Raw genomic sequence first — 26483 nt, forward strand, 5'->3', positions numbered from 1 at the left:
AAAGTATTAAGGTGGTTTATTTTGAATTCTCTTTCTACATTCTTATTAAATCTTTATGGACATTTCCTCTTATGATTTAATAAGACTATCTGATTCATAAGACAGAGCTAATGGCTGTATCACACAAATGAGAGTATTGATTGGCACACTGTAAAACACAATTCCCTGGTTTTGTTCTCTGGCAATTTAAGTTTGCTTTGACAATGCTAAAATCAGTACAAACATTATATCTCCTATAAAAGAAAAGCCAACATAGAAAACAACCCCAAATAATAAGACTTCCCAGATGGTAGACTTGAACATTTAAAAACTAGTATGAATTCAATCTAACGTGTGTATCTGCAATTTGCGGCAGATCTGAGACATTCTTTGTTTTGTTTGTTTGCTTTTCCTAGCAGTAGAAAGGTCACTCATACTTGAGTAACTCCTACCAAACTAGATAATTATGTCCTGAGGGGCTTAATTTAGATTTTTTTTTTTTTTTTATTGCCCCATGCTTTCCAATTTTAACCACTGGCTGGAGTGATTTTTAAACTTTATTTTCAATTTTTTAAACTGTCAAAGATAAACGTGTGTACATTAAGGAATCATAATAAAAGAAACAATTCTGAACCTATGATCACTAGGTGCACTTTCCTGGTTGCATCCTTCTCCCCATCATCTCCTTTTTTTCTCTTACAAGTAAGTGTTATCTTGAATTTCGTGCTATTCCCTTGCTTTTCTTTACAGGTTTTCCATCACAGTATGCATTTCTAATTAGCTTATATATTTTTAAAATTTAGAGAGTTTTTGAATTTTAATTAAATGGAATGATACTATATATTTTTCTGTGACTGTTTTCCTGTTTTTGAGATTTATTTATATTGGCATAAGTATATGAAGTCATTCATTTTCCCAGCTTTATGACATTCCAAGGTATAACTACATCACAGTTTATTTAACCATTTTAGTCTTGATGGATAATTTGAGCCACCTCCAGTTTGGGGCTATTGCAAACGGTACTGCCATGAATAATCATGAATGTGACTTCTGCTATGTTCACCAGTACTTCCCTAGGGCAAAACCCCCAACAGAGGAATAGCTGGGTTGTAGGATATTCACATGTTAAATTTTATTAGTTAATGCCGAGTAACTTGTACCAATCTGTATGCCCACCAGCTGTGTGTGAGATTTTCAAAGTTGTGCCAAACTAGTAAACAGGAATACTTTATCATAAAATGATTAATTTATAGTAATCTTATTACTGATGAAGTTAGGCACCTTTTCAGGTTTGTGGGCTTTTATTTTCTTCCTTCTGTAAATTGCTTGATCCTGTCTTTTGCACAATTTTTCAAATGAGTTGTTTTTCATATCTCAATCCATTATATGTGTACACAAACACACAGTAATTATTAATCTACTAAAGGCATTTCTCTTTCATTGGTTATGTCTGGCAAAATATTCTCCAAGTTTGTGGTTGTTTTTTCACTCTGAATTCTCTGATGAACAGGAATGTTTTAATTTTAATGTAAAATGTATGCTTAGTTTCCTTTATGATTTGCAAATTTTTGACCTGACATGTAAAAAAAAAAAAATCCTTTGCTACTTTTAGATTTTCTAATTACATTTTTATATTATACTATCTTTCACATTTAATTTTGTTTGCCATGTGGATAACTGATTGTTCCCAAGCCATTTACTGAATAGTCTATCCTTTTCCTTACTGTTCAAATCTGCTGTTGTCATATATCAAGTCCTCTTTTTCTCTGATGTTCTACAGTCTCATTATGATGTGTGTTTTTTTTTTTTATTCCTATAGTTTATCTTCTGTGGGATTCTTAAGGGTTACTGTATCTGAGAATGGATTTATGTCTTTGAATAGTTCCAGAAAATTTCCCATCCCTGAAGTATCTCTATTAGATAATTTTCAAATCTATTTGGATAAATATATTTCATCTTCCCAATCTCTCCATGTCACTTATGGATTGTATATTTTCCATTTTCTTTTTCATATTTTCCCATTTTAAACCTCTAGACTTAATTATGGGTAATTTATTTAGTTCCAGTTATCAGATTACTGCCTTCAGCTGTGTCTAATCTGTTAAAGTCATCCACTAAGCTGTTTTTTTCTTTAAATATATTATATTGTTTGCTTTTATAAGTTCTCTGGTTCTTTTTTTAAAAAAATCTATTTGTTTCCTCCTCAAATTTTCAAGCTTTTATTTAATTAGGTTAATCACTGTCATTCTGATTCTCTATCTAATAACTGATATCATACAATCTTCAGAGTCTGTTTCCCATCTATTGTTTCTACTGGTGTTCCCATAGTGCTTTGTTTTCCTGTGTAAGTATGTTTTGTTTTTCTTGGTTTTACTCTGCTGCTCATTTTTCAGAATGCTTTATCTGTGGAAATTATTTGGAGGAAGTTGACTTCCTCCAGGGAGGAATAGTGTTTCCTAAACTCCTACCATCACCGCTAATGCCTGAACACTTAAATTTACCAGTTAAATTTTTTTCATTCTAAGGACATAATGTGAATTTATACCATAATTTTGTGTAAGGGCCACCTTGTGGTTAAAAATTCTCAGTCAGACTTTTTCCCCCTCCATCTAGCACCAGGGTCTAGAAAGGCAATGTTTCCTTACTATTCTCTCTGCACAGCAGGGCTTATTTCTCATTCACCCGCATATTACATGTGTAGCCCTTTGGGATACCATCCTTGACAGAGGCTTCCCGTTAGACTCCACATCTTGGGATTTATCTCTCATCGCTTATACACCGTGCAGTGGTCAAAGACCTGCTAAAGACCTTGAGGGTTTGGAAGACATCATCAAAGGGAAAACTGGCGTTAGCATTTGCTTATCGCATCATTCCTGATCTCATTTCATTTAGGAGATTGGCATATTTATCCCTTTCCTATGAGTATAGTGACATGCTTAATATTTTAAAAATATTTAAGACAGTATTGAAATAGTTTCAGTCAGAAGGGTTGCTCAAAATACCTAATTTGCCACAGTGCCAGAACTGGATATGTACTTTCTTCCAACCTATAACTGCTGAGCTGTTTAACAGTGCCACCTTGAATTTGCTGTTATGTCTCCAAACACAGGATTTGGGGTTTACAAAGATTCATAATGATAATATTGCTTGGTCCCCATATAGGGCTCTGGCAGAAACACATAGGTGACCCAATCCACTTCCCAGAGATAGACCCCAGAGTCCAACACAGCAGGAGCTACATTTCCCACCTTTAAAAAATAATAACAGTTAAAAAAAAAAAAAAACCTTTCTCAGTCATTGGGGTCTAATCTTCAAATGGCTCTAAACCTTCAAACTCTACCACATAAAAACTTGCAGAGGCAACCCTACAGCCATGAAGCGTCATAAGGAACACCTGTGTACTACCTCCAGGAAGTTGTTAAAGTGTTCTATTTTCTTGCTCCTTTGTCTTGGATTATCTCTTAGACTCTGGGGACTTGGTCACTGATAGCTCTGCTTTCTTTTTTCCATGGTAATTTGCTCCTCACATACATTTCCCTACGTTGGTCCATATTCCATTTGCTATTTTCCTGGATCTATGAGTTATCTCTAGTTATCCCTAGTCCTCTTGAGCACCAGACATCATTTGGATGAAGCTAATGAGATACAGTAAGTAGAATTAAGAAGGAAATTTCTTGCTCCCTTCAGTTGAAGGTGCATTTGCTGTTCAAGCTCGATCACTCGGAAGGTTACCTGGATTGGTCTTCCATCGGGTGTGAGCACTTCTTCTGAAAGTTCCATCATCTTCAAGGCCATCAGAGCAATGGGCTTCGCATGGCAGAGGCTTTTTCTGTGGAGTCCCGCGGCAACACAGTAGGCATCGCCTATTGTTTCCACCTGTAGCAATTAGACAAATCAAATGCAAACCTATGATACTGAGACAAGATAGAAATGATCTGTTATTTCCAATCACAAATGTTCCTGAAAAACATGTGAGCAGAACATCAATACATTAAGCAATTAGACAACTGTGTAATCAGAGCCGAGTTTGCCAACAGCCACTGTCAAATACTGAAATCTCACTCCAGGACTGTTAATCATTATCAGCAGAGATAATCATTGAAATAGGGAACTAGGATATGAAATAATTATCCCTTGAGAAAATAGAATTGAAAGTATTTTGTCTGGATAATTTCCAAATAATGACCTTTATTAACCCACTCTTGTCTTCTTCAAACATTCAAGTAGACTTTCTCTGGAAAGCATTTTTGTTCCATTTTTTTACCTAATTGTTCCACACTTTTTAATATTTCATAATTTGTTGGTCAGTTTACTCTCACCCCTAATAATAGATAATATTCACTGAATTATTAATACATACCATTAATTGTGTCAAGCACTATACATTCATTATCTCATTTAGTCTTCACAGATATCCTACATATTAGGAACAAGTACTGATTGCATGTGAGAAATGATTCTATAATGATACTATAATCCTGTAATTAAAGAGGTAATAGGCACTGTAGGAGTCTTTTTAGACCCTACTCGAATTCTATTGTCAGCAGCCATTCTCAGTGCCCATTGTCGGTGTTAAATATTTACCCCAGTTAAAAAACCCTCAAATACCATGGCATAAAGATTATGCCAAAACTTATTTTGAGAGGAAAAGTTCTCTATTCATTATACACACACACACACATATGTGTATATGTGCGTGTGTGTGTGTGTGTGTGTGTGTGTGTGTATGGGTAAAATCCTCAATTTTTCTAATAAAACTATTGGACAAAGGGTTGAAATATTGTATTAAATGCCTAATTCCAATGTCACCTTTTATGTGTAAACCCCCCATGGGCTTTCCTTAGGAAAAAAAATTAAGCCTTTCTTCTACCCTGCTCCAACAGCACTAGCTACACCTCTCTGCCGTAGCATTCATCATAGGCAGTAATAAATATATGCTTCCCCAGCTGTGAGGTGAGCTCCGTAAGGACTGAACCATGTCTTTTTATCTCTGTTGTCATAGTGCATACCATAGTGTCTAAAATGTAGCTATTTAATACTTACCAAATGAATTAATCAACCTTGCTAACCATAATTATAAATAATAATTCTAATCATTTGCTTAATTTCACCATTCATTTCATGAATATCATGTGGATCTGTGTGCAGTGTAGATCTCTGTAGGAAGAACTGCCTCTAAATAACTGGAGATGCTTCTATCATAAATAAACCAAAAATTACTGAAAATATTCTATTAAGATTTAGTAGCAATAATTAAGTTTCATGTAAATGTGTTTAAAAAGATGTACTGTATTAAATTTTTAGAGATAGGGATAAGAACACTTAAGCTCATGGAACTACAAATTCCAAACTTATTACTTATCAGTCTTATGCACTGAATTTATTCAATATGCACCAAAATTATTTGAATACCCTCAGAGATATCAGAGTTAAGAATATGAAGACGCAGTATGAGTTTGCAAAGTTTCCATTCCAAACGCTAAAATATATTTCCCCAAAATATTTCTTACTGGGGAAGACACCAGAAAATAATAAATGTCTAAAATGTCATCATGCACCATTTTTCCCTGATAACACAAAGGCCTTTGCTAATCCTATTTATCTCATCCTTTCATATTTCTATGTAACTGTAAAATCTATAATTCTGTTAGCTATGAACTTCAAAATTGACTTTTGACTCACGTATCACAATACATAGGCAGCAAATTACTTGCATAATTTGAATTTCTTTGCAGTAATTCCTAATATGCCTGTTCCTGGAGTACTATCTTTTCTTGGAATCTCTTACATCATCATTTCCATTATCTCCTCACAAAAATTCATAAATTGCACTAAATGAGTATTTCTGAAATCTGCACTGCATGAATACATGAAGATTAGATTATATGTTGCCCTTCTCTTAAGCATCTTTAATGTAATACCATGGAGAAGATGGGTCAAGGTGTTACTAATTGATATAACACATAAATCTAATGCAGTACAAGTTCAATACACACAGACACACTATAACAAATCCACATTCAAGTCCATACACAATCATAAGATTTTATAGCTTTTGTTTCCAAATATTTGAAGTCAGGTTGGCTTTCAGAAATTAAAGGATCAAAAACCTAAATATCTAAAAAGCAATGACACATTAAGATGTGGAATTCTCACAAATATTCATAAACACCTAGCATATAGGGGAAAAAAAAAAACGTAAAAGATATTGTTATCAGGATGGGCTAGGTTGTGCTGCAATAACAATATACTCTTCAAATCTCAATGTCCTCAAACCACAGAGTTTATTTCTTATTCGTGCTACATGTCCATGTGGGTTAAGGTATTGGGGAGGAGAGAAACCCTGTACACCAAATCTCTTTTTTTCCAGGAGGAAGCTTGATGAAACCTCCACATCTGGAGCTGGTTGTCATGGCAGGGGAAAGGGGGTTCTGGCAAATTACATACCGGCTCTTAAAGCTTTCTCCCACATGCAGCATATATAGCTTTTTCTCACATTTCACTAGCCAAAGCAAACCACATGGCCATGTTTAACATAAATGGAATGGGAAAAGGCAATCTATGCTCAGAGAAGAGCCAGAAATATTTGGTGAACAGCATTAATGAGTTTATGAATGAATGGGTAATCATTTAAATGGTTTCAAATGTCCCAAGATCTGTAAGGTATAATTAATACACCTGTGTAATGTTTTTTACTCTCCTTCCAAATACAGTCAGCATCTTAACCTGAAAATCTTGGCAGAAACACTGCTGCTTTAGCTTTCTGTAAAAGCCTCAATCTTTTCTTTTCTCCCTTCATCTAAATCAGGCCTATACAAACTCAGCAGAATTAAATATAAGTGGAAATTTTAGTGGGTCCCCTTCATCATAATCAGTCTACTTTGGCTTCATGAGGAGCAGGGAAAGAGAAAGCATTATATAAACAATTCCATTTGCTCTTGAGATTATTTCCTTTAGTTAAACTAAAGTGAAACAAGTAGACGATGTAAACAAACTAAAAGTTGACTTTGTTCTGAATCCTGAATTGTGTTATAACTGTCTCAGTGCTTTTTATTTAGAAATAATTTTAAATACAACAGGCACAGCCTAAAATAGCGCACTCATTTATTTTCAGCATCTCCAACCTGTTTCTGAATGACATTAGATAAATAAGAATAAAAATGGTGAAACTAGGCATGGAGAAGGAAAAGATAATGCTAAATGCAAATGTATGAAAAACCTTACATACTGAAAATATTACATACACTGCTGCCCCATGTATTTTTACAGCTGCTTTCCTCCAACTTTAAAGAATTCACCTATCTCAGCATTATCTTCTTCACAATTCTTAATAATCCTGTTATCCTAGAAATAAAGATGGTATAAATACATTTCTTAGAACTGTGCATTCACTCTTTTTATTTTATTTTAGTTTTAGATTGATCATTTAAAACAATTTAGTTTAGCTCCTAATGGAATCATGTCCCCATCACATTTTTCCTTTGTTCTCCAGACTAAAGCTCAAGAAATACTAGGGAGTCTCTTGGACACTTGAACACAGTGGGGAGGAAGGTGGTGTGGTGTAGTGTGTTTGTGTGTGTGTGTGTGTGTGTGTGTGTGTGTGTGTGTGTTGTGGTGGTGGTACTGGAGCTAGAATTAGCCTCAAAGAGCACAGCACATAATTGGGAAATTGACTCTCCCTGTCCCATAGGACTCTGACTGCCTTAGTTCATCAATTCTGCAGCCCTGGTTCTATCTTCCTTTGAACTTTCTAAAGGAATTTGGGGAGGGGGCATAAGACCAGAAGATCAGACAACCTCCCTCTTTCCTTCTGGGTACAATCAAGAGGAGAAGCAAATTAGTCTGTTTTTGTAAGTGTTTTCTATTTTTCATCTCTACTGGTTTTACAAATAGAAAAAGGAGGAGAGGAAGGAAGATGGAGAAAAAACAGGGGTTAGGGAGGGAGAGAGGTGTTGGAGTGAGATATAGATAGGCAGATCCCAAAGATGAGAGTCTTTTCCTTCCTAGCACCTCACAGGACATCTGGTCATGTTCAGGTGGATGAAGGAAGACTAACAAACATACCAAGTTATTTACAGGTTCACTGGTTGTGGCTAAGAATGCTTGATTCTTGGAAAGGATACTCAGTCTTACTGATAGGACTGAGATTGATAATAGCTATCTTGTCAGATTCTGGAAGGCTGTGGTCTGAGGACCAGGTGAAGGGGCTGCAGATAATATCCTGTTCCTGCAGGTGAATGACTTGGGCATGAGGCCCTGGCCATATGATTGGAGGGAAAGAAATACCACTCAACTGGAGGATCTTGTTTTTGAGGTAGGGGTTTGTTCAAAAGAAGATCCTGATCTGGTAGCCTGTCCTGAGGTGTCTTATCTCCTCCATGTCTTAATTGTTTATGAACATCAGCAAATCTGCAGTATAGTCCCTAATCATGGCTGTAGGTAGGGGTAGTTCAAAGAGATCAAATCAGGGGACAGGGCCCTGCCTCTACCACTTTATTTATCTACACCACCTCCTTTCTCCTACCCATAGGCATCGCTTCATCATCTTTTCTTCTACTTAATTCTCCCTCACTTTTTCTTTCTTCAGCATTAACATCTCTCTACCTTCTTTTCACTCACCACTACCTCTGCTTTTTTCACCACTTCCGCTCACATTGAGAAGATGCCCATTCCTCACCAAACTCACACCCCAGCTATTATTGCCTGAGACCCTGAGCCTATCTGAAACATAAGTCTGTAGGGTCTTCCCTCCAGCACTGATAAGGGTTCCCCTTCCTAAAAGTTTGACACTCGTTAGAACAAGAAAACTGGGGCCCCACAGGCGATGACTAGAGGAGTAGGGAAATCACCTTTCTCCCCAACCACATCTCTGGGGATGGCAGGGAGGTGCTTGTGGTCCCCATTCCTGGACCTCAGCCAAAACTGAGCAAGAAGAAGCTCCACCTGCCCTCTCCTCCTTGGCAACTGGACCCATGCCTATCTATTTTAATCAGACACTGTATTAGGAATCTGCCTTATTTTTGTTTGTATGCTCCCCCCATAAGCTATGACTACCAAACAAGTTTTTGTAAATAATCTTGTAGTCATTCATTAGCCCCTTCATTATAGGGTCCTATTTTATGATGCTAAAGATTAATATTGTGGAAATACTTTTGATATAGTAATGAAATTAATGTTGCAGAGGCTACAGCTCTGGACTTGTCCTCCCGCTGAAGTCATGGACAACATCTACAGAACTAAGGTGTAATGAGGAGTCATTAAAGTAACCTCATAATACCTCTAACTCTCTATGGGTGTTACCTCCTGTCGTAAAATGAAATGCAAATCCTCATTTGGCATTATCATTAACCTGGAGTGGCACTTATGAGAGAGGAACCTCATACAGGTACCCAGTTCTTATACAGCATTGGGAAAATAAGGTGCCATCTGCTCCTTAGGCAGCTATTTTCCCAGTGTAGCTTTAAATTCACAGCCTGATCCCTCTCAGACATGCTGACTCAGAACAGACTGAAACTAGATTTACTCTTTCTAAAGGTCCTGGAAGGCTCTTAAATGCCTCCATCATTTTGAAAGGAGAAGGTGGAGGAGGAGAGTTATTTCCACTGCCCTGAGTACACAGCTCTTTAAGGGCAGGCCACAACAAAACTGTAAACAAAGAAAAGGCTATCTCAGGACCCCAGCCCTCACTTTGTTCAAATTTTCTTTTCCTATTTTTTGGATCTGTAACTTTTGCATACTATCCGATGGACAAATTTCTATCACTATCATAGTATGTATCTTGTTGATGAGTCTTTATATTCTTACTCTATTAGATGTTTAACTCTATGCCTTTGGACCCTGGCACAGTATCAAGATGTTCAAAAAAGTTTTACTAAATGTCAGTTTCTACATTTGTTGGTCAGAATTGTCACCTAAGCAAATTTTTCCAATCCAAAACTCAGCACCATCTACATAATAATCCCCCAGGGGGTACTTTTTAAAAGTTAGATCCTCAGGCCCCACCTAGATCTACTAAATAAAAAGCTGGGTATAAGGCCCAGCTGTCTGCATTATCAGAACCTTCCAGGTATTTTTTATGATTCCCAAAGTTTACAAACTTTTGTATATGATGCAAGTTAAAAATAATAAAATATTTACCCATAGGTTTAATAAGAGGTTCCAGAAGATAAATATATTTTTTTAAGGAAGGAATTATTCCTACCTCGAACCCTAGCCATTCTTATATACTCCATTTCTCTCTCTCACTTCATCTCTAGGAATAACGAACTTTTCCAGACATTTCTCTAATTGCGCATAATGGTTTAGCAATTCAAATAGAAACAAATTTAACTAAGGATTTACTGGATAAAGCTATCTCAAATAAAACCCTTCAATATTTAACCCTTCTAATTAAACTCTTTTTGGTTGATGTTTCTGACCCAAATACGACTTTTAAGGATGTCACTACAGTACTTAGCTGATACAGCTTTGGAAAAGAGGTCACAGGTATAAATAGAACAGTGATTTGGCTCAGGAACTTCTCCCATACGAAGGAAAATGGATTCCAAATGACTGCCTATCAAAGAAAACTCCTCTCCTGATAAAACTCTCAGTAGACCCATTGATGTAAATTCCAGTTCTTGCCCAGGAATCACAATCATGCAGATAATACTGTCATCAAAGCCCCAGGTTGTTTATCATAAAGATTATTGAATACTGAGACAAATTATTAAAGAAAAACATATTGAAATACCCAGTCAAAATTTCTTTCTACATTCCTAAATTAGACGTGGGCAACTGATAATTTCTTTCTGCTGTACACACAGTAGGCTGATCAAGAATATTTTCAACAACAGGTCCCTGATGTCCCAGCTTCCTACCTCATTATCTTCCTAAATCACTCCATGCTCCAACCAAAATGAGTAAGTCATTGTTCTTTGCACACTTTCCCTCTCTCTCTCACTACCACGTGCTTATGCACATTATTTCTCTACATAGAATCCATTCACTCACTTTTCATAAAATTATTATTAAGAGTCCAGTATTTTTGAAGAAAGTTTTCCAGGGATTCCTCATTTACCAAAACTTTAAATGTGTCTCCAAAGAATGGTGAATGTCTGCTATGTTTTCCATAAACACACAGTGAGTTTTAACTAATGTTAACTGATGTTGCAAAAGAGAATGGTACAGCCCAATTAGCAACTCAAATGGAGACATTTTGTTAAGAATTTGTTTTTTTAAGGAAAACAGTCTAACCTCCATAATTCCTATTTTCACATATCTATGGAATGACCCCCCCCCCAGACTGAGTATAATTTTAGGAAACAAGCCTTCCCCATCCCCCTTCCGTGAGTCAACTTTGTCACATACTTCCAAGTGTATCTCTCATGCCATAGCCTTCCTCTAATTTTAGAACCCCAATAAAATTTGGTTTCTATGTCTCCTATACTGCAATTTTTTGTTTTCATACTTTCTCTACTATCATTCCATCTATACTGCTAAATTATTTAACTTTGAAAGCAAGGACATTTTCTTAGTCATCCTTTTAAGTCCTGCAGAGGCTAGGACAGTACTAGCATAATAGAGAATTACAAGTTAAGTTGTTATAAACATCTCTATCAAGAACTAGGAAAATGTATAAATTACCTTTCAAGATAAAAATCATTTGTTACATGACCCCAAAAAATGTCAACTCAGTCGACTAAAGTGGAGTCTTCATGATGCCAAAACAAGAATACATTCAGGCAATCAGGTGATTTGCATGAATAGTGGAACAGATCCTTGTTCATTATTAAGTAGCCATAATCGACCACTTCCTTCAGTGTTCCAACATTGACTCTAGCCTCTTGTACACACCTTACTATTGGCATTGTTTAGCATATGGTTAAACCTGTTGTTTGTCTAGGGTTCCCCAGCTCAGTAAAATGTACCTACATCCTGGGCAAACCAGAAATCTAAGTGTCTTCCTTGACACCTTCATATTTCTCACTTCTCACATCCAATCCAACACCATGTCCTTTTATTTTACTTCCTATGCATCTTCTGATTTTTCCCACTTCTCTCAATCTCTGCTTACCAACCCAGGTAATACTACCTCCTTCTCTCACTGGAGTTATAGCTATTACATCCTTATATTCTACTCTTCTATTCTTGCCACTCATTCAAATCTATACTCCATACTACAGTTGAAGTGGATGTTTAAAAGCAAATCCCCGCCATTAATTATTCTTCAATGACTCCCCTTTGCTTCTATGATTAAGACCAAAATCCTTACTGGGGCTAAAACTCCTATGTCTGTATCCTTTTCTTATGCCAATTGTCTCCATTCTCTTAAATTTTTGCCACACTGAACACCTTTGTTCAGTTGTTCTGATGCCTCATTTTCCTTTCTGACTCAGAGTCCTTACATATCCTGACCTCACTGCTTGGAATCCTCTCCTCCCACCCTCCCCTACTCATCTTTTACATCTCAGATTAAAGACCTCCTCCTGGACTGCCAGACTAAATCAGATCTCTTATATGCTCTCATAACACCATGTAATTATTCTCATTCATTCACACACAGGTGATAATTTCGTATTTTTGCAGGTATTGGTTAATCTGTCTTCCTCGGACTGTAAGATCCATCAAAGCAGGAGTCATGTCTTTTTGCTCACATTTTTTGGTGCCCGATACATGATAGCCCTCATGAAACATTTCTTTAAGGCATGAATAGATGAAAGTGGTTAGAAAACTTATGGACTTCCTTAAGACCATGCTACTTGAGACCTCCCAGAGCAACCTCACCGAATGGAAAAAGCCTGACCACAGGAACCTGCCCTGTGTTCCCATGCTAAATCCAACACCTATTTGGCTTCTAACCTCAAGCAAGTTGTTAAAACCTTTTTTTAACGGTTATCTTCAAAAACATATTTTATTGTAGATGAGCTGAAAGATGATCCATTTTTAGATGGTTAAGCAATAAATTATTGAGTCACACTGCAAATCTGATGACAACTTCATTTTCCATAATGATACAGTATCCTTGTAGATCACCAGGATTTGAAAGTCATTTTGTTTCCTTCAGTTTTATGCCTTTTAATGTATAAAACAAATCTGGATATATAGTAGGGCTGGACTGTTAAGCATTACTGTTTCACTGTGAGCCTACTGTCCCTTTTCGTGAAGGTTTTGAGATACATTCGCTAATCATATATTCCATCCAAAGCATATACTCAATATCTCACAGTATCATCACTTAATTGTGCTATCTTCATCAGACTCAATTTTAGACCATTTTCATTGCTCCAAAAAGAAAATTATTTAGACACAGAAAAAAGAAAACCCAAAACATCCCATATCCCTTATCTCTCCCTATTATTGACTCCTAGTATTGGTGTGGTACACCAGCTGCTGTTGATGAACAAATTTTAAGGTATTACTGTTAACTACAGTCCATAGTTTGCAATAAGTAATTTTCCCCACTTACCACTCTGTTATTAAGTCCTTGTACCAGTGTTGTACATTTGTACTAGATCATGCAAGAACTTATTGATAGTGTTAATCAGTGACATACATGGCTCTAAAAACAATCCCTTTCAACCAAATTCACCTACAATATAGCACTATTCCTTATATACCCAGTGATGAGTGCCCTCATGCCAGATCTATTTCCAAACATTTTAAGTTCAACCTTGTTATACATTCTGAACATATCAGGTTACTGCTCCCCTTTCTCTAGCTTCTGTCTATTTCTAGGTAATCCTATATTCTATATTTTAAGACTCTGAGTTTACATATTCTAGTTAGTTCATATCTTTTTATGTCTGACTTTTTTCACTCAGCATTATGTCCTCAAGATTCATCCATGTTGTCATATGCTTCAGGATCTCATTTCTTCTTACTGCCGCCTAACACTTCATTGTATCATTGTATGTGTATACCACATTTTGTTTATCCATTCATATGTTGATGAGCATTTGGATTTTTCCATCTTTTGGCAATTGTGAACATTGACACTATGAACATTGGTGTGCAAATGTCTGTTCCTGTCCCTGCTTTCAGATCTTCTGGGTATATAGAGAGCAGCAGAATTGCTGGGTCATAGGGCAACTCAATATTTAGTTTTCTGAGGAACTGCCAAACTGTCTTCCACAACAGCTGCACCTTTTTACACTCCCATCAGCAGTGAATACTGCTCCTATTTCTCTACATCCTCTCCAACACTTGTAGGTTCCTGTTTGTTTAATACCGGCCATTCTTATAGGTGTGAGATGATATCACATTGGGGTTTTGAATTGCATTTCCGTATTAGCTAATGAAGATGAACACCTTTGCATATGCTTCTTAGCCATTTGTATTTCCTCTTTGGAGAATTGTCTATTCATGTCTTTTACCCATTTTATAATTGGGTTGTTTGTCCTTTTATTGTTGAGTTGTAAGATTTCTATACATATACTGGATATCAAACCCTTATCAGATATATGGTTACCAAATATTCTCTCCCATAGAGTTGGCTACCTTTTCACCCTTTTGACAAAGTCCTTTGAAGCACAGAAGTGTTTAGTCTTGAGGAGTTCCCATTTATCTATTTTTTCTTTCATTGCTTGTGTTTTGGGTGTAAAGTATAAGAAGCTACCTCCTATCACCAAGTCTTGAAGATGTTTTTCTATATTTTCTTCTAGGAGGTTTTTGGCACTGACTCTTCTATTTAGGTCTTTGATCTACGTTGAGTTAATTTTGGTATAGCGTGTGAGTGTAGGGGTCCTCTTTTATTCCTTTGGATATACATATCCAGTCATCCCAGCACCATTCACTGAAGAGACTATTCTGTACCAGTTCAGTGGATTTGGGGGCCTTGACAAAAATCAATTGGCCATAGATCTGAGGGTCTATTTCTGAACTCTCAATTCAATTCCATTGATCAATATGTCTATCCTTGTGCCAGAACCATGCTGTTTTGACCACTGTGGTTTTACAATAAACTTTGAAGTCAGGAAGTATAAGTCCTCCCACTTCATTCTTCTTTTTTCAGGGTGTTTTTTGGCTATTCAAGACCCCTTTTCTTTCCAAATAAATATGATAATTAACTTTTTCAATTCTGCAAAGTAAGTTGTTGGCATTGCATTGAATCTGTAGATCAATTTGGGTAGAATTGACGTATTAATGACATGTAACTTTCCTATCCATGAACACAGAATGTCTTTCCACCTATTTAGGTCTTTGATTTTTTAAGCAATGTTTTGCAGTTTTCTAAGTAGAGGTCTTTTACATCCTTGGTTAAGTATATTCTTTAAGTTGTTATTGTGAATGGAATGTTTTCTTAATTGCCTCCTTTGTTAGCTCATTGATATTGTACAGAAACACTACTGAATTTTGCTTGATCTTGTATCCTGCCACTTAGCTGAATTTATTAGCTCAGGTGGCTTTGTTGTAGATTTATTGGGATTTTCCAAATATAAGATCATGTTGTCTACAAATAATGACAATTTTACTTCTTCCTTTCCAATTTGGATGCCTTTTATTTCTTATTCTTTCCTTATTGCTCTTGCTAGAACCTCTAGCACAATGTTGAATAACAGTGGTGGCAGTGGGCATCCTTATCTCATTCCCAATCTTAGAGGAAAGGCTTTCAGTCTCAACAGTGAGCATGATGATGACTGTGGGTTTTTCATGTATGCCTTTTATCATATTGAGAAAGTTCCTTTGGTTACTTACTTTTGAAGTGTTTTTATCAAGAAAAGATACTGAATTTTGTCAAATGCCTTTTCAGCGTCAATTGAGATGATCATGTGATTTTTCTCTTTCAATTTGTTAATGTGTTATATTACATTAATTGATTTTGTTGTTTTGAACCATCCTTGCATGCTTGGAATAAACCACACTTGGTCATGGTGCATAATTCTTATAACATGCTGTCATATTTGATTTGCAAGTATTTTGAGAATTATTGCATCTATATTAGGGAGATTGGCCTGTAGTTTTCCTTTCTTGCAGTATCTTTATCATGTCTTGGTATTTGAGTGATATTAGCTTCACAGAATGAGTTAGGTTGTGTTCCCTCTTCCTCAAGTTTTTTGGAAGAGTTTGAGCAGAAATTGTTTTAATTCTTCTTGAAATGTTTGATAAAATTCCCCTGTGAAGCCATCTGGCCCTGGGCTTTTTTTTGCAGGGAGTTTTTTGGTGACTGATTGAACCTCTTTACTTGTGATTGTTTTTTGAGGTCTTCTATTTCTTTTCAAGTCAGTATAGGATGTTCATGCGTTTCTAAGAAGTAGTCCATTTCATCTAAGTTGTCTAGTTTGTCGGCATGCAGTTGTACATAGTATGCTCATTTCTGATTCAACCATTTTATACCTTGGTTTTATTTGTCAGATCTAATATTTTTCTTTTTATCCTTTTAGTTACCCTTATTGATAATAATTATTTGTAGACCCTCCTCCTCCTCCAAGTCTTTCTCACTTTTTTTTCAGCTGAGAGAACTCCTTTTAGTATTTCTTGCAGGGCAGATGTCTCTTGTTAACAAATTCCCTCACCATTTATTTATCTGTGAAAATTTCAAACTCTCTCTTACTTTTCAGGAAAAGCTTTGCCAAATAAAGACTTTTTTGCTGGCAATTTTTCTCTTTCAGAATCTTAAACATTTCGTATCACTGCCTTCTTGCCTCCAAGATGCCCGACAAGTAGTCACTGCTTAATCTTATGTGACTTCCCTTGTATGTGGTGAATTGTTTTTCTCATGCTGCTTGCAGGGCTCTCTCCTCTTCAGTATTTAACATTCTGATTTGTATTTGTCTTGGAGCAGGTCTATTTGAATTTATTCTATTAGGAGTTCATTGGGTTTCTTGATTTGCATATTTATGACTTTTATAAGGGTTTGGAAATTTTCCCCAATTATCTCCTCAAATAGTCTTCCTAGCCCTTTACTCTTCAGTTCTCTTTCTGGGACACCAATAATTCTTACATTTGTGCATTTCCCTGAGATCCAAGTAAAATTTTTCCATTATTTTTACCATTTGTTGTTTTGTGTATTCAAATTCATTGCTGTATCCTCTGGTTCACTTATTCTTTCTTCTGCCTCCTCAGATCTGCTATTGTGTGTCTCTAGTATATTTTTAATTTTATCTGCATTATCTTTCATTTCTGTAATAGCTGCTATTTTTCCATTTATTCTTTTATATTTCTTTATGCTCTTCTAGTATCTTCTTGATATCCTTTATCTCTTTAATCAACTGATTGGAATTACTTAGGAGATTCGTTTGAACATCTTTGATTAGTTGTTCCAAATTCTGTGTCTCCTTCTGCTTTTCAACTTGATCATTTGGCTTGACCATATCTTCTTGTGTCATCATATGGTTTGTGATTTTTTGCTTGTTTCTTGGCATTTGATTAACTTGATAAGGTTATTTTGAAAGTTAGCTTCCCTTGCTCATCTAATTTTCTTTCCCCTTGGGTTTACATTGAAGGTCTCTGTTGGCACTTGGTTTGTCAGTAATTCCCAGCATACCAAGGTCAGGGCCTAACTCGGGGGAACAGACCTTTCCATAGTCTGTTGAAGGCTGGACAGAGAAGCAGCTTGCCAGTCTGCACTTTCCCCATCTCTCCAGTGGATTATGCTCTTGGGCCACCTCTTCCCTACAACCCTGCATCTCCCTGACTGTGGCAGCCGGCTGGGCAGGGTCCAGGTCAGGAGAAAATCTAGTCACGGCTGCAGGCCCCCGGGCATGCTGGAAGCAGCCAGCTCCTTGTGGGGTGGGGGATGGGCACTGTGCACCACAGCGAAGACTCCAGCTTATAGGTGTGATGGTGAGTCCCATACTCCTGTGTGGAAAGACTCTAGGCTCAGGACTGAGAGGTTCAGCTTCACCAGCCAGCAGTCAGCACAGGAGTGCTCTGCTTTTCACCAGCTAGCAAGATTGCCTTGGGAGTGGGGAAAGGGCATGTGGCACTGCAACGCAGCTCCCTAACCCCTGCCTCTCTGTTCATGTATACGTGAGCATCATGACCCCCTGTGTAGAAAGGATCCAGGCAGCAGGACCCAGAATGTCTCTCTTGTTGGCTACTTGTCAGATTGGCTCTGCTCTGCACCCCCTCTCCTCCCTTGCCCTGCTTCCAAGACTCCCCCAAGTCCAGGTGCCCATAGTGCTGGCCTCAGGGATGGGGGCTAGGCACTGGGCACCATAGCAGGGTCTCTGTATGTGGATAAAATGAGTCTACTGGCTCCCATGTTCCTGCTTGGGGAAGCCAGGCTGCAGGTCTGAGAGAATTGCCTCCCCCACCTCTCCAAAGCAGGGGTGTGCCACTTTTTGGTGTACCTTATGGGTGGTCGCAATAGAGTACACTCACCCCAATTTCTCAGTCATAGTTTCTCCGCTTTTCCATCCAGGTCTTTCTTACATAATGCAGAGGTCCTTCTGGTTACCTGGACTCTGGAACTGCTGCTTTGGTCATTTTCTGCCTGTTCTTCAGTTGTTTTTTGATGGAGGAGTGAGTTCTGCCCATCTTCTCCCACCAGCTTCCCGGAAATCCCCCTGTTCTAACCTTGTTAAGTTTCATTTTCTTCTTCTTTGAAAGGGAGATATCTATTTCACAAGGTTACTGAAAAGATTAAGTGAGACAACTATATACCTCTGTAGTGACAATCATAATTTTAATTAATTATTGTAGCAGCTAGGTAATTGTTTAAGTCTATTCTCAAGGCTAGACTACAAATACCTAAGAACATGGGCTAAGTATGTCTTATTTATCATTTTGTCCCTAAAGCCTAGCTTAATACTTAGAACATTGTAGGTGACCAATAATTATTTGTGTAAAATAAAATAAATTTTAAAAGCACATAAAAAATTTAGTATGATACCTGGCACATATTAGGAATTCAACAACTACTACTCCCCTTATCTCCATTCATAGCAAATTCTTCAAGACACTCTCTCTTGCGTTGATCTTCTATCATAGGGATGACTTCAGATGGAGTGAACTGCTGTTTGCTGTCCATTAATTCAGAAGCTATTTTTCATAGATATTGTCATTATTTTGAATTATGAATAGAAAAAAAAATGCCAACAACAATCATTTTCTGAGCACAATTTATCTGTCAACTGCAACAACCCTGTGAGGCCAATACTATGGTTCCCAATTTGTAGATGCAGAAGCTGGGGCACAGATAGGTTATGTGACTTATTCAACTAAGTGATAAAGACATGAGTTCAAATCAGATTTTCACATTTTTTTTCTACACTTAGCTGTCCATGCATTCTGTCATAAGTAACTTTAACAGTTTTCACCTGGCCTCTCCCTGATGGTCAAAGGACCTTTTCTCAGAGGGCTGCAATATGCCCTGTTGTATAGGAAGCAGTAACACTAGCAATGGAACGTGGTGGGTAGAAAGGGAATTAGAGGCACAAAGCTGCTTTTTATGACAGCAGAGAAAATCTATCCCATATCAGACCCTGAATATCAAAGAGAAATATGAAATTGAAAAGCATTGCCTTGGACTTTCTGAAGAACAGCATTATCTTAGATAGTTGATAGATTCTAACCACCTTAAACATATGTGCACATGTACACAAGCCCAGCTGAATCAGCAGTGTAACAGTAATTTTGCTTTGGTTGAGTTCTTATAGTTTTTCAGCTTATTCAATGTCATGTTAACCATTTCAAATCTTGAAATCAAAACTTATAAACATTTACAATCATTTTAACTCCAATTTAAAATAAGTTAAAATTCTCCTTTTTTCCACTTTAAAAGATATTTACAAAAATAAATCCAAACCATTTAAACCTTGTCAAAGATGAATAATCTATTAATATGGTAATCATCAGGGCTGATTTACATTTTGGGAACATTTTCCTGGCCAACTACCAATAGCTTTAATACTGAGCATTAAGAATCTTAGAATCTCATAAAATCAAAGGACCTTTTGAGATTTTTCTTCTACCTACCCCATCAAAAGATTGTAGATTGTGTCTGAATCATTCCAGTGAGCAGAGCACATGGCTTTGGCCAGTCTATTTCATTGCTGGAAACACTGACATTCAGAAGGATCTTTTACTGAGTTTAAATTATTCTTTAACTTTTACTCAAAGATCCTCTTAAGCCTCCTGGAGCTAAAGAGGACAAGCCTTATGACACTGAACACATATATAAAAATAGTGCAGATTTGTTCAATTGCTTTTAAAAAGGAGGACCTAGTTATATTGTTAAGTCTAGGTTAAAAGTCAAATTGCAATTTAAAAATTCAAACTCATCCTCTAAGTATTATGCTGAGGGCTTCATTATTAATGATAAGGGTCCTTTGTTACTATCTCTTTTAAGCCTCAGAATTAACCTGTGATATACTCTTGTTCTCATTTTAAAGGGATGAAATCTGCTTGCTTATTGTCTAAATTATTGGAGATTGGATACCAGTTTGGGAACATTCAATAATAATAGAATTACACAAAAGGTTACATATATATTCTAATGTCAGAACAATCTCTGGTCCTGGTTCTGAATCTAATTAATTAGGGGCACTCCCTGATACACAAATGATTGCAAACATTTTTTCTAAATTATGAACTTTTAAGTCAATGAGAACTAAATTCAAATCACATCTCTGCCAATTATTAAACACCTATCTTTAGACAAATGTCATAACATTTCTGAGCCTTGGAGTCTCATCTTCAAAAGGGACCTAATAACACCTATTCCAGAGGGTAGTTCTGGAAAATAAGCAGGGTAACACAATAAAGGAAACTAACTAGCAGTGTGCCTGGAACACAGTCTGTATTTAATAAATGTGAATTCCATTCCTTGGGTTCCATTTGCTTCAAGGAATCAGCACCTTTTTATCACTGCTGTTAAGTAGTAAATAATAGGAGGAGAATTATTTACAGTTAGACAGCATTTCAGCTACACAACAGCATTAATTAATAAGATTTAGTGGCAAATGAGCTTTTCAGATTTCATTGATAATATTGGATAAGTGAAAAGTAGCTGTCCCATCTAAAATTCTTGCTGTTTCCATTTTAGTAAACTCATTCAATAACCATTATAAACTGTGTTTGAAGTCATATGTGATATATTCACTTTCTGAAGCTTGCCAAAAATCTGCTGCTGAATGACCTCGAGGTGATGATTGTTTAATGATAGTTTAAAAAATAAACAATGGACTATGTGACTAGGTAGTAAAACTTGAAATTGTAAAATGTGCATAAACTAGAAGCTAGTTGCCCTTACTGTTCTACTTCATGATCCATTACCATCCCACAGTCTAGGGGAGAGGTGGGGACTGGGGTGGTTTCCAGCCCCATATTGCCCTCCCAGGTGGCTCCACAGCAGCCCGTCAGCACCCTCGTTCCCATCCACAACCCTCAGCAAGCACTGGCCCCAGCCCCTCACCTTCTCCCAGAGTGGGGGAAGTTCAGAACTTGCCCCATGCGCAGCGTCCAGACATGGAAGAAATAGGCCTTCTGGGTGTTGCCAGAACTGGATGATGAAAGAGGGCCTTCTAAGAGCTCTTTCCCCACCCCCCAAGCCCACACAGAGCCCAGGAAGAAACTCTATGACACCCAGTGGGAGAGAATTCCTCCAAAGAAGAAGGATCCATTGCCATAGATACTGTCACCCTCTGGCCAAGGTGATGGAAGAGAGCTGGTTTCATCAAAGACATTTCCTCCAGGAAGTTGGAGGAAGTTGGAGCTGGAAATTCCCATTACTATGGGCAATAAGGCTTGTTGCCATGGATACCAGAACGTCTGGGCTCAGAGCATCTGTCAAGGACAGAGACCATGCCTGGGAAGATTGTCATAAGATTTGGACAAGGGGGTTCTTAAATGTCCTTAATTTCCAGAACTCTACAGGATTGTGGGAAAACCTGGGATGTGGCCCCCAAACGTCTTTATCTATGGCTAAGCCTGCCCTAATCATAATCATTACATGGCTCTTGAGAAGTATGGACTTTCTACTTCTGTTTCCAAATAAAGAATGAGCAGTTTCATTCACAAAACACACTGATATAGCAGTTAGAGACTTGGGCAAACAGTTTGAGCCCAGAATGTAATTTCTTTACAGTGTATTGATACACTCTGTAAGACTAGTAAACATCTTTCACTTGCATCATGGGGTTATAAGAAATCCTAGCAATATGGGCTTAATCTGCTAAGAAACTTCCTAGAGACTTATACCATGAAAAAATTTCCAGACTGTTTTTTGGAAGTGATGCACATTTGCTTGGTATTTATGAAAATCAGAAACATCAATCTCTTGGCAGTTACCATAATTCTTCAAAAAATTAAATATCAACAAGGATAAAAACAACAACAAAACCAAAACATTTTGATAAATTCAGAAATACACTTCATCAATACTGATTTCTGCTTGGTACTCCTAAGTATTTTAACCTTCTAACTATCTTTGGAATTTGCCACAGCACTAAAAGAAAATGTTCACTGCATGCAAAAGGAAATAATTCAGGCTGTCATATTGGAATCTGGAAAACAACTTAGATTTTAGGTTCAGTTTTACATTGTTGGTTATAGACATTAAATGAGTTAATATTACTTTAAAACACACTGTCATCTTCATCAATTCCATACTGTAACCCTGGAATTTAAATAAAAATGATCCATGAATACAGAATGAGAATCCATATGATCCAGTGACAATAATACAAATAATGCATTGAGGAAATTATTCTTTTGTCTGCTACTTGTACCTTTCTCTCTATCCTTCCTTCCCAATCTTTCACTGGCATACAAAGTAATTTTAATAACCTAAAAGAACTAATCCAATCAAATAAGTATTTTATCCTTTTCTACTAAGCACTGAATATATCTGTATACATGCACACATGCACACACAAGCATATACATGTAAAACACACGCACATTTGCACGTGCCCCACATATGCCCAGATACATACACTTTGAGAATTAATGACAGTGAACATTTGTACTTAGTAACATGGACATCCATTACACATACATCTTATTTAAAAGCTCATATAATATAACTATAAGATAGATACAATTAGTCTATTTACAGGTGATGAAACTCAGGCAAAAAAAGTTTAAGTAAAGGTGAAAAGATGAGTATTATTTAGACAAGACTGGGACGGAGCAGCCTTGGCTGCATGGTATGAGAGGAGTATCTACAACCTAAGTGCTTGCCAAAGGCAAAAATACAAATGAGGCAAAACACTCAACGGATGATTTTTAAGGCATTATGGTATTTTGAACTGACAACATAATCCCCCCTGTATAAAAGACATCAGAACAGAATGCTCAGCTGTGGCCTTCACCTTATCTTCTAAAGAAGATAAATTAATTCTTTTCTACTCATTGAAATTGTGCTAAAAGTGCATGCTAATTTCCATAACATTTTGCATACTTCTGTGGGAGTCATGCTCTGGTACTGAGTTAAAAATGTTTATTAAACAAGTGAATGAATGAATTGAATGCATTTTTTTTTATAGTTACATTTCCAATAAAATAGCAACAAAGGTAGATGGCATTGATGTTGACGGAAATCACTGAAAAGTACTAATGTAGATCTGCAATGGTTTTCGATTCCAAAACAGTGTGTGTGCTGATCATTACAAGAGAGAATATATAAACCTCGGGGAAAAAATGACGCAGTCGCTCTTTACTAAATAGAACTGGCATTTAATGTTGAGAAACAGAGTGAAATGATATACACACATTTATAAAATTCTAAGAATAACCTAAGCATATAGGTATTTTTTCAAGTTCCCTATTTTATCAGAAAACAAAACTAGGGGGAAAGAAGCATTTCATTTTTTTCTGCAAAATCCAATTCATATTGAAGTAATATCCCAGAGATTCTGCTTCATTTTCTGAGGAGACTGGCTGAAGGTCCAGTGAACAGAAGGCTTTAGTAGCTCTATTGTCAAATGTCAAGACAAATCAAATTCTGAGGCATAGAGTTCTGCAGCCTTGTAAGTGAGAAACATCTGCCTTCAGCTCTTACCAAGGATGTCAGAGATAGGGATTTAAGTCTGATATAGCTTCCTTATCCATTTTACGAACTCAATGCTACCAGCCTATCAGTGCAGTTTAGTCAGCCTTCACCAAGATCCCAGAATCCAAAGGAATTGTTTGGTTCTCAGTTTCCCTGGGATATTGGCATCCCTACTCAGGACAACTCTGATCACCTTATATATAAACCTTTCTGTCAATTTTCTGCATTCTGTATTTATTTTTTAATTTATGGATTTTTTTTGCACCAAAGTAGTTAAATTACAGTTAATAGGAGTCCATACAGAACAACAGTCTGCTTATATAAATTAAGTGAAATTTACCTGATCTTAATGGCTTTTCTGACCCATTTTACTAGTCTTATATTTATGAGGCTTGGAGCTTACAAAGTCAATACTCTGTTTTCAATGATCATCGAGATTTTCAGAAGAACTAAAGGTATCCAGCACCTTTCAAAATGTATTAATGCCAAGATTGATACCAAATATGTTCTATTTATTTTCCAGGATGGGTATAATTAACCTGCTAGCCCTTCTAGAATCTCTGTGGGTCCAATTCCCGTTTTAGCATTTAACACTTTGTGGACATCCCTATACTATATTCTTTGTTGATTTCGCACACTTGGTTCTCCCTGGACTTGAGGAGAAGGCTTGTGTATCCTCTGACCCTAGGTCAGGTTCTGGCCAGGGAGAAGGCTCTATTTCTGTGTCAAAATTACTATGATGCCCATCTTCATACTTACTGCCTGGATATGATGCCTGGTTTACAGTTCCTGTTATCCAGTCACCTTGTGCTTAGTCCCAGGATCTTGTGTCTCCTAAGAGTGACCCTGGATTTCCGTTCCCTCCTAATTACATCTGCCCCAACTCTTGCTTTCCCACCTAGACTTACAATACTTGCTCTCCCTTGCCAACATGAATCTTGCATTGTTGTTTTTCAGATTCTGAGCATCAGCTTCCCTGATTCAACAGATTTCTTGTCCTGGCATCTCTTGGCTGCCCATCTTGTCTCTCTACCCCTTACCCCCAATCCAAGCTTGACACTGAATGTCAAAGTTTAACTCTGTGACATCTGAAAACCAAATTTGGGGTTGACAATGGGAACGCACCAGCCCCCAGCAAGGGAAAAGTATTTTCTTACTGACATAGTTGATAGCTGCCTGAACACGGAGAAAATAAAAAGCAGATCGTTTATTCAGTTTCATTATTTTAAAATTATACCCCTTACTGCCTGCATCCAGAACCATTATTCCCACTTTCCCTCTTGGTATCCTACTTCTCCAAAAACAGGAGTTAATGGATAATGTGCCAGTGGGTTTATTACAAAGAGGAAGGAGGGTAGATGGGGGAGTTACGAACTTTTAAAGATACAGCTTCAGCTTCTCAGACCTCTAAACTATTTGCAACTGAAAGCCCAGGGAGATGGATTTGGGTAAAGTGATCATAGAGTTATTCTCATCACTTGACAGTATAACTGCAATTATTGATAATAGCTTGAAACACTTTCCACTTTTTGTTTTGATCACTTGATCTTTATCTAGATCACAGCCTAGACTTGTGGTAAAACTATAGGCTCTAGAGTCAGGTCTCAGTTCAGATTCTGGTTCGTTAACTACATTACCTAGATTACGTAACCTTTCTGAAACTCAAGTCTCTTTTTCTGAAAATAGAGATAATGAGAGCTATTGCACATAAAATGAGATTCATGTTTTATTCTTTTCTAATAAGTTCTGGGTACACTATATTTATATACATACAAATATATGTACATGTTAGCATAATCATATAACACATACCTGATATATATAGATAAACCTGTCTGAGAAATAATAATGGCAGTTAACATTTACATTTCCTATCACTGTATACACCAGGTGCTCTAAACACATTGCATATATCACCTCTTTGAAATGTTCATAATATAACCACTAGGTAGACACATTAATATCATTTTATAGAGTATGGAACTATGACAAAGACAGGCTAAGAAACTTGTTAATGTTTTGGTGATGATTGCACAACATAGTGAATGTAATTAACAGCTCTAAAATATATATCTCTGTGATTAAAAGAGGAAATGGTAGATGTATATATGGTAACAGAATAAAAAAATTTTTAAAAATCCATGGAACTACACTACTCAAACAGTGAAACCTAAGTTAAACCATGGACTTTAATTAGTAATACAATTATAAAAATGTGCTATCAATTATAACAAATGCCCCACAGTAACACAAGGTGTTAATAATAGAGTGGTATATAGGAATCCTGTATTTTATGCTTGATTGTTCTGTAACATCTTGGCCGGCAGTCCAACACTGTAAAGGCTTTACTTTTCTCAGTGGTTAAACGATGCACAGTAAAATCTATAGCTTTTTCCCAAGCCTCTTTCTGTGTAGAAGGTTTGATTATTTATTTTATGAGAACCTTTTGATTATTGTCTAATTTAGCCTAATTCTACCACTGGAATTATAATTTGCCATTGCATCATCCCCCTAATGATGGGAAAACATGGAATAAGAAGATGATCAAGAGAAAGACAATCACAATTTAGAGACTTGGATATTATTG

General features: G+C 36.8%; 1 protein-coding gene across 2 annotated transcripts in view; it reads right to left on the bottom strand.

Moving 5' to 3' along the window:
- The window catches only part of GUCY1A2 (guanylate cyclase 1 soluble subunit alpha 2), a 332369-nt gene that overhangs the window by 106770 nt on the left and 199116 nt on the right, over positions 1 to 26483 (bottom strand). For both annotated transcript variants that reach the window (XM_037841307.1, XM_037841308.1), the window contains exon 6: positions 3712 to 3855. In XM_037841307.1, coding sequence (XP_037697235.1) covers positions 3712 to 3855 — 144 coding nt within the window. The remainder of the gene's footprint in view (positions 1 to 3711; positions 3856 to 26483) is intronic.

Source organism: Choloepus didactylus, chromosome 6, assembly GCF_015220235.1.
Source record: "Choloepus didactylus isolate mChoDid1 chromosome 6, mChoDid1.pri, whole genome shotgun sequence".
Classification (NCBI taxonomy): domain Eukaryota; kingdom Metazoa; phylum Chordata; class Mammalia; order Pilosa; family Megalonychidae; genus Choloepus; species Choloepus didactylus.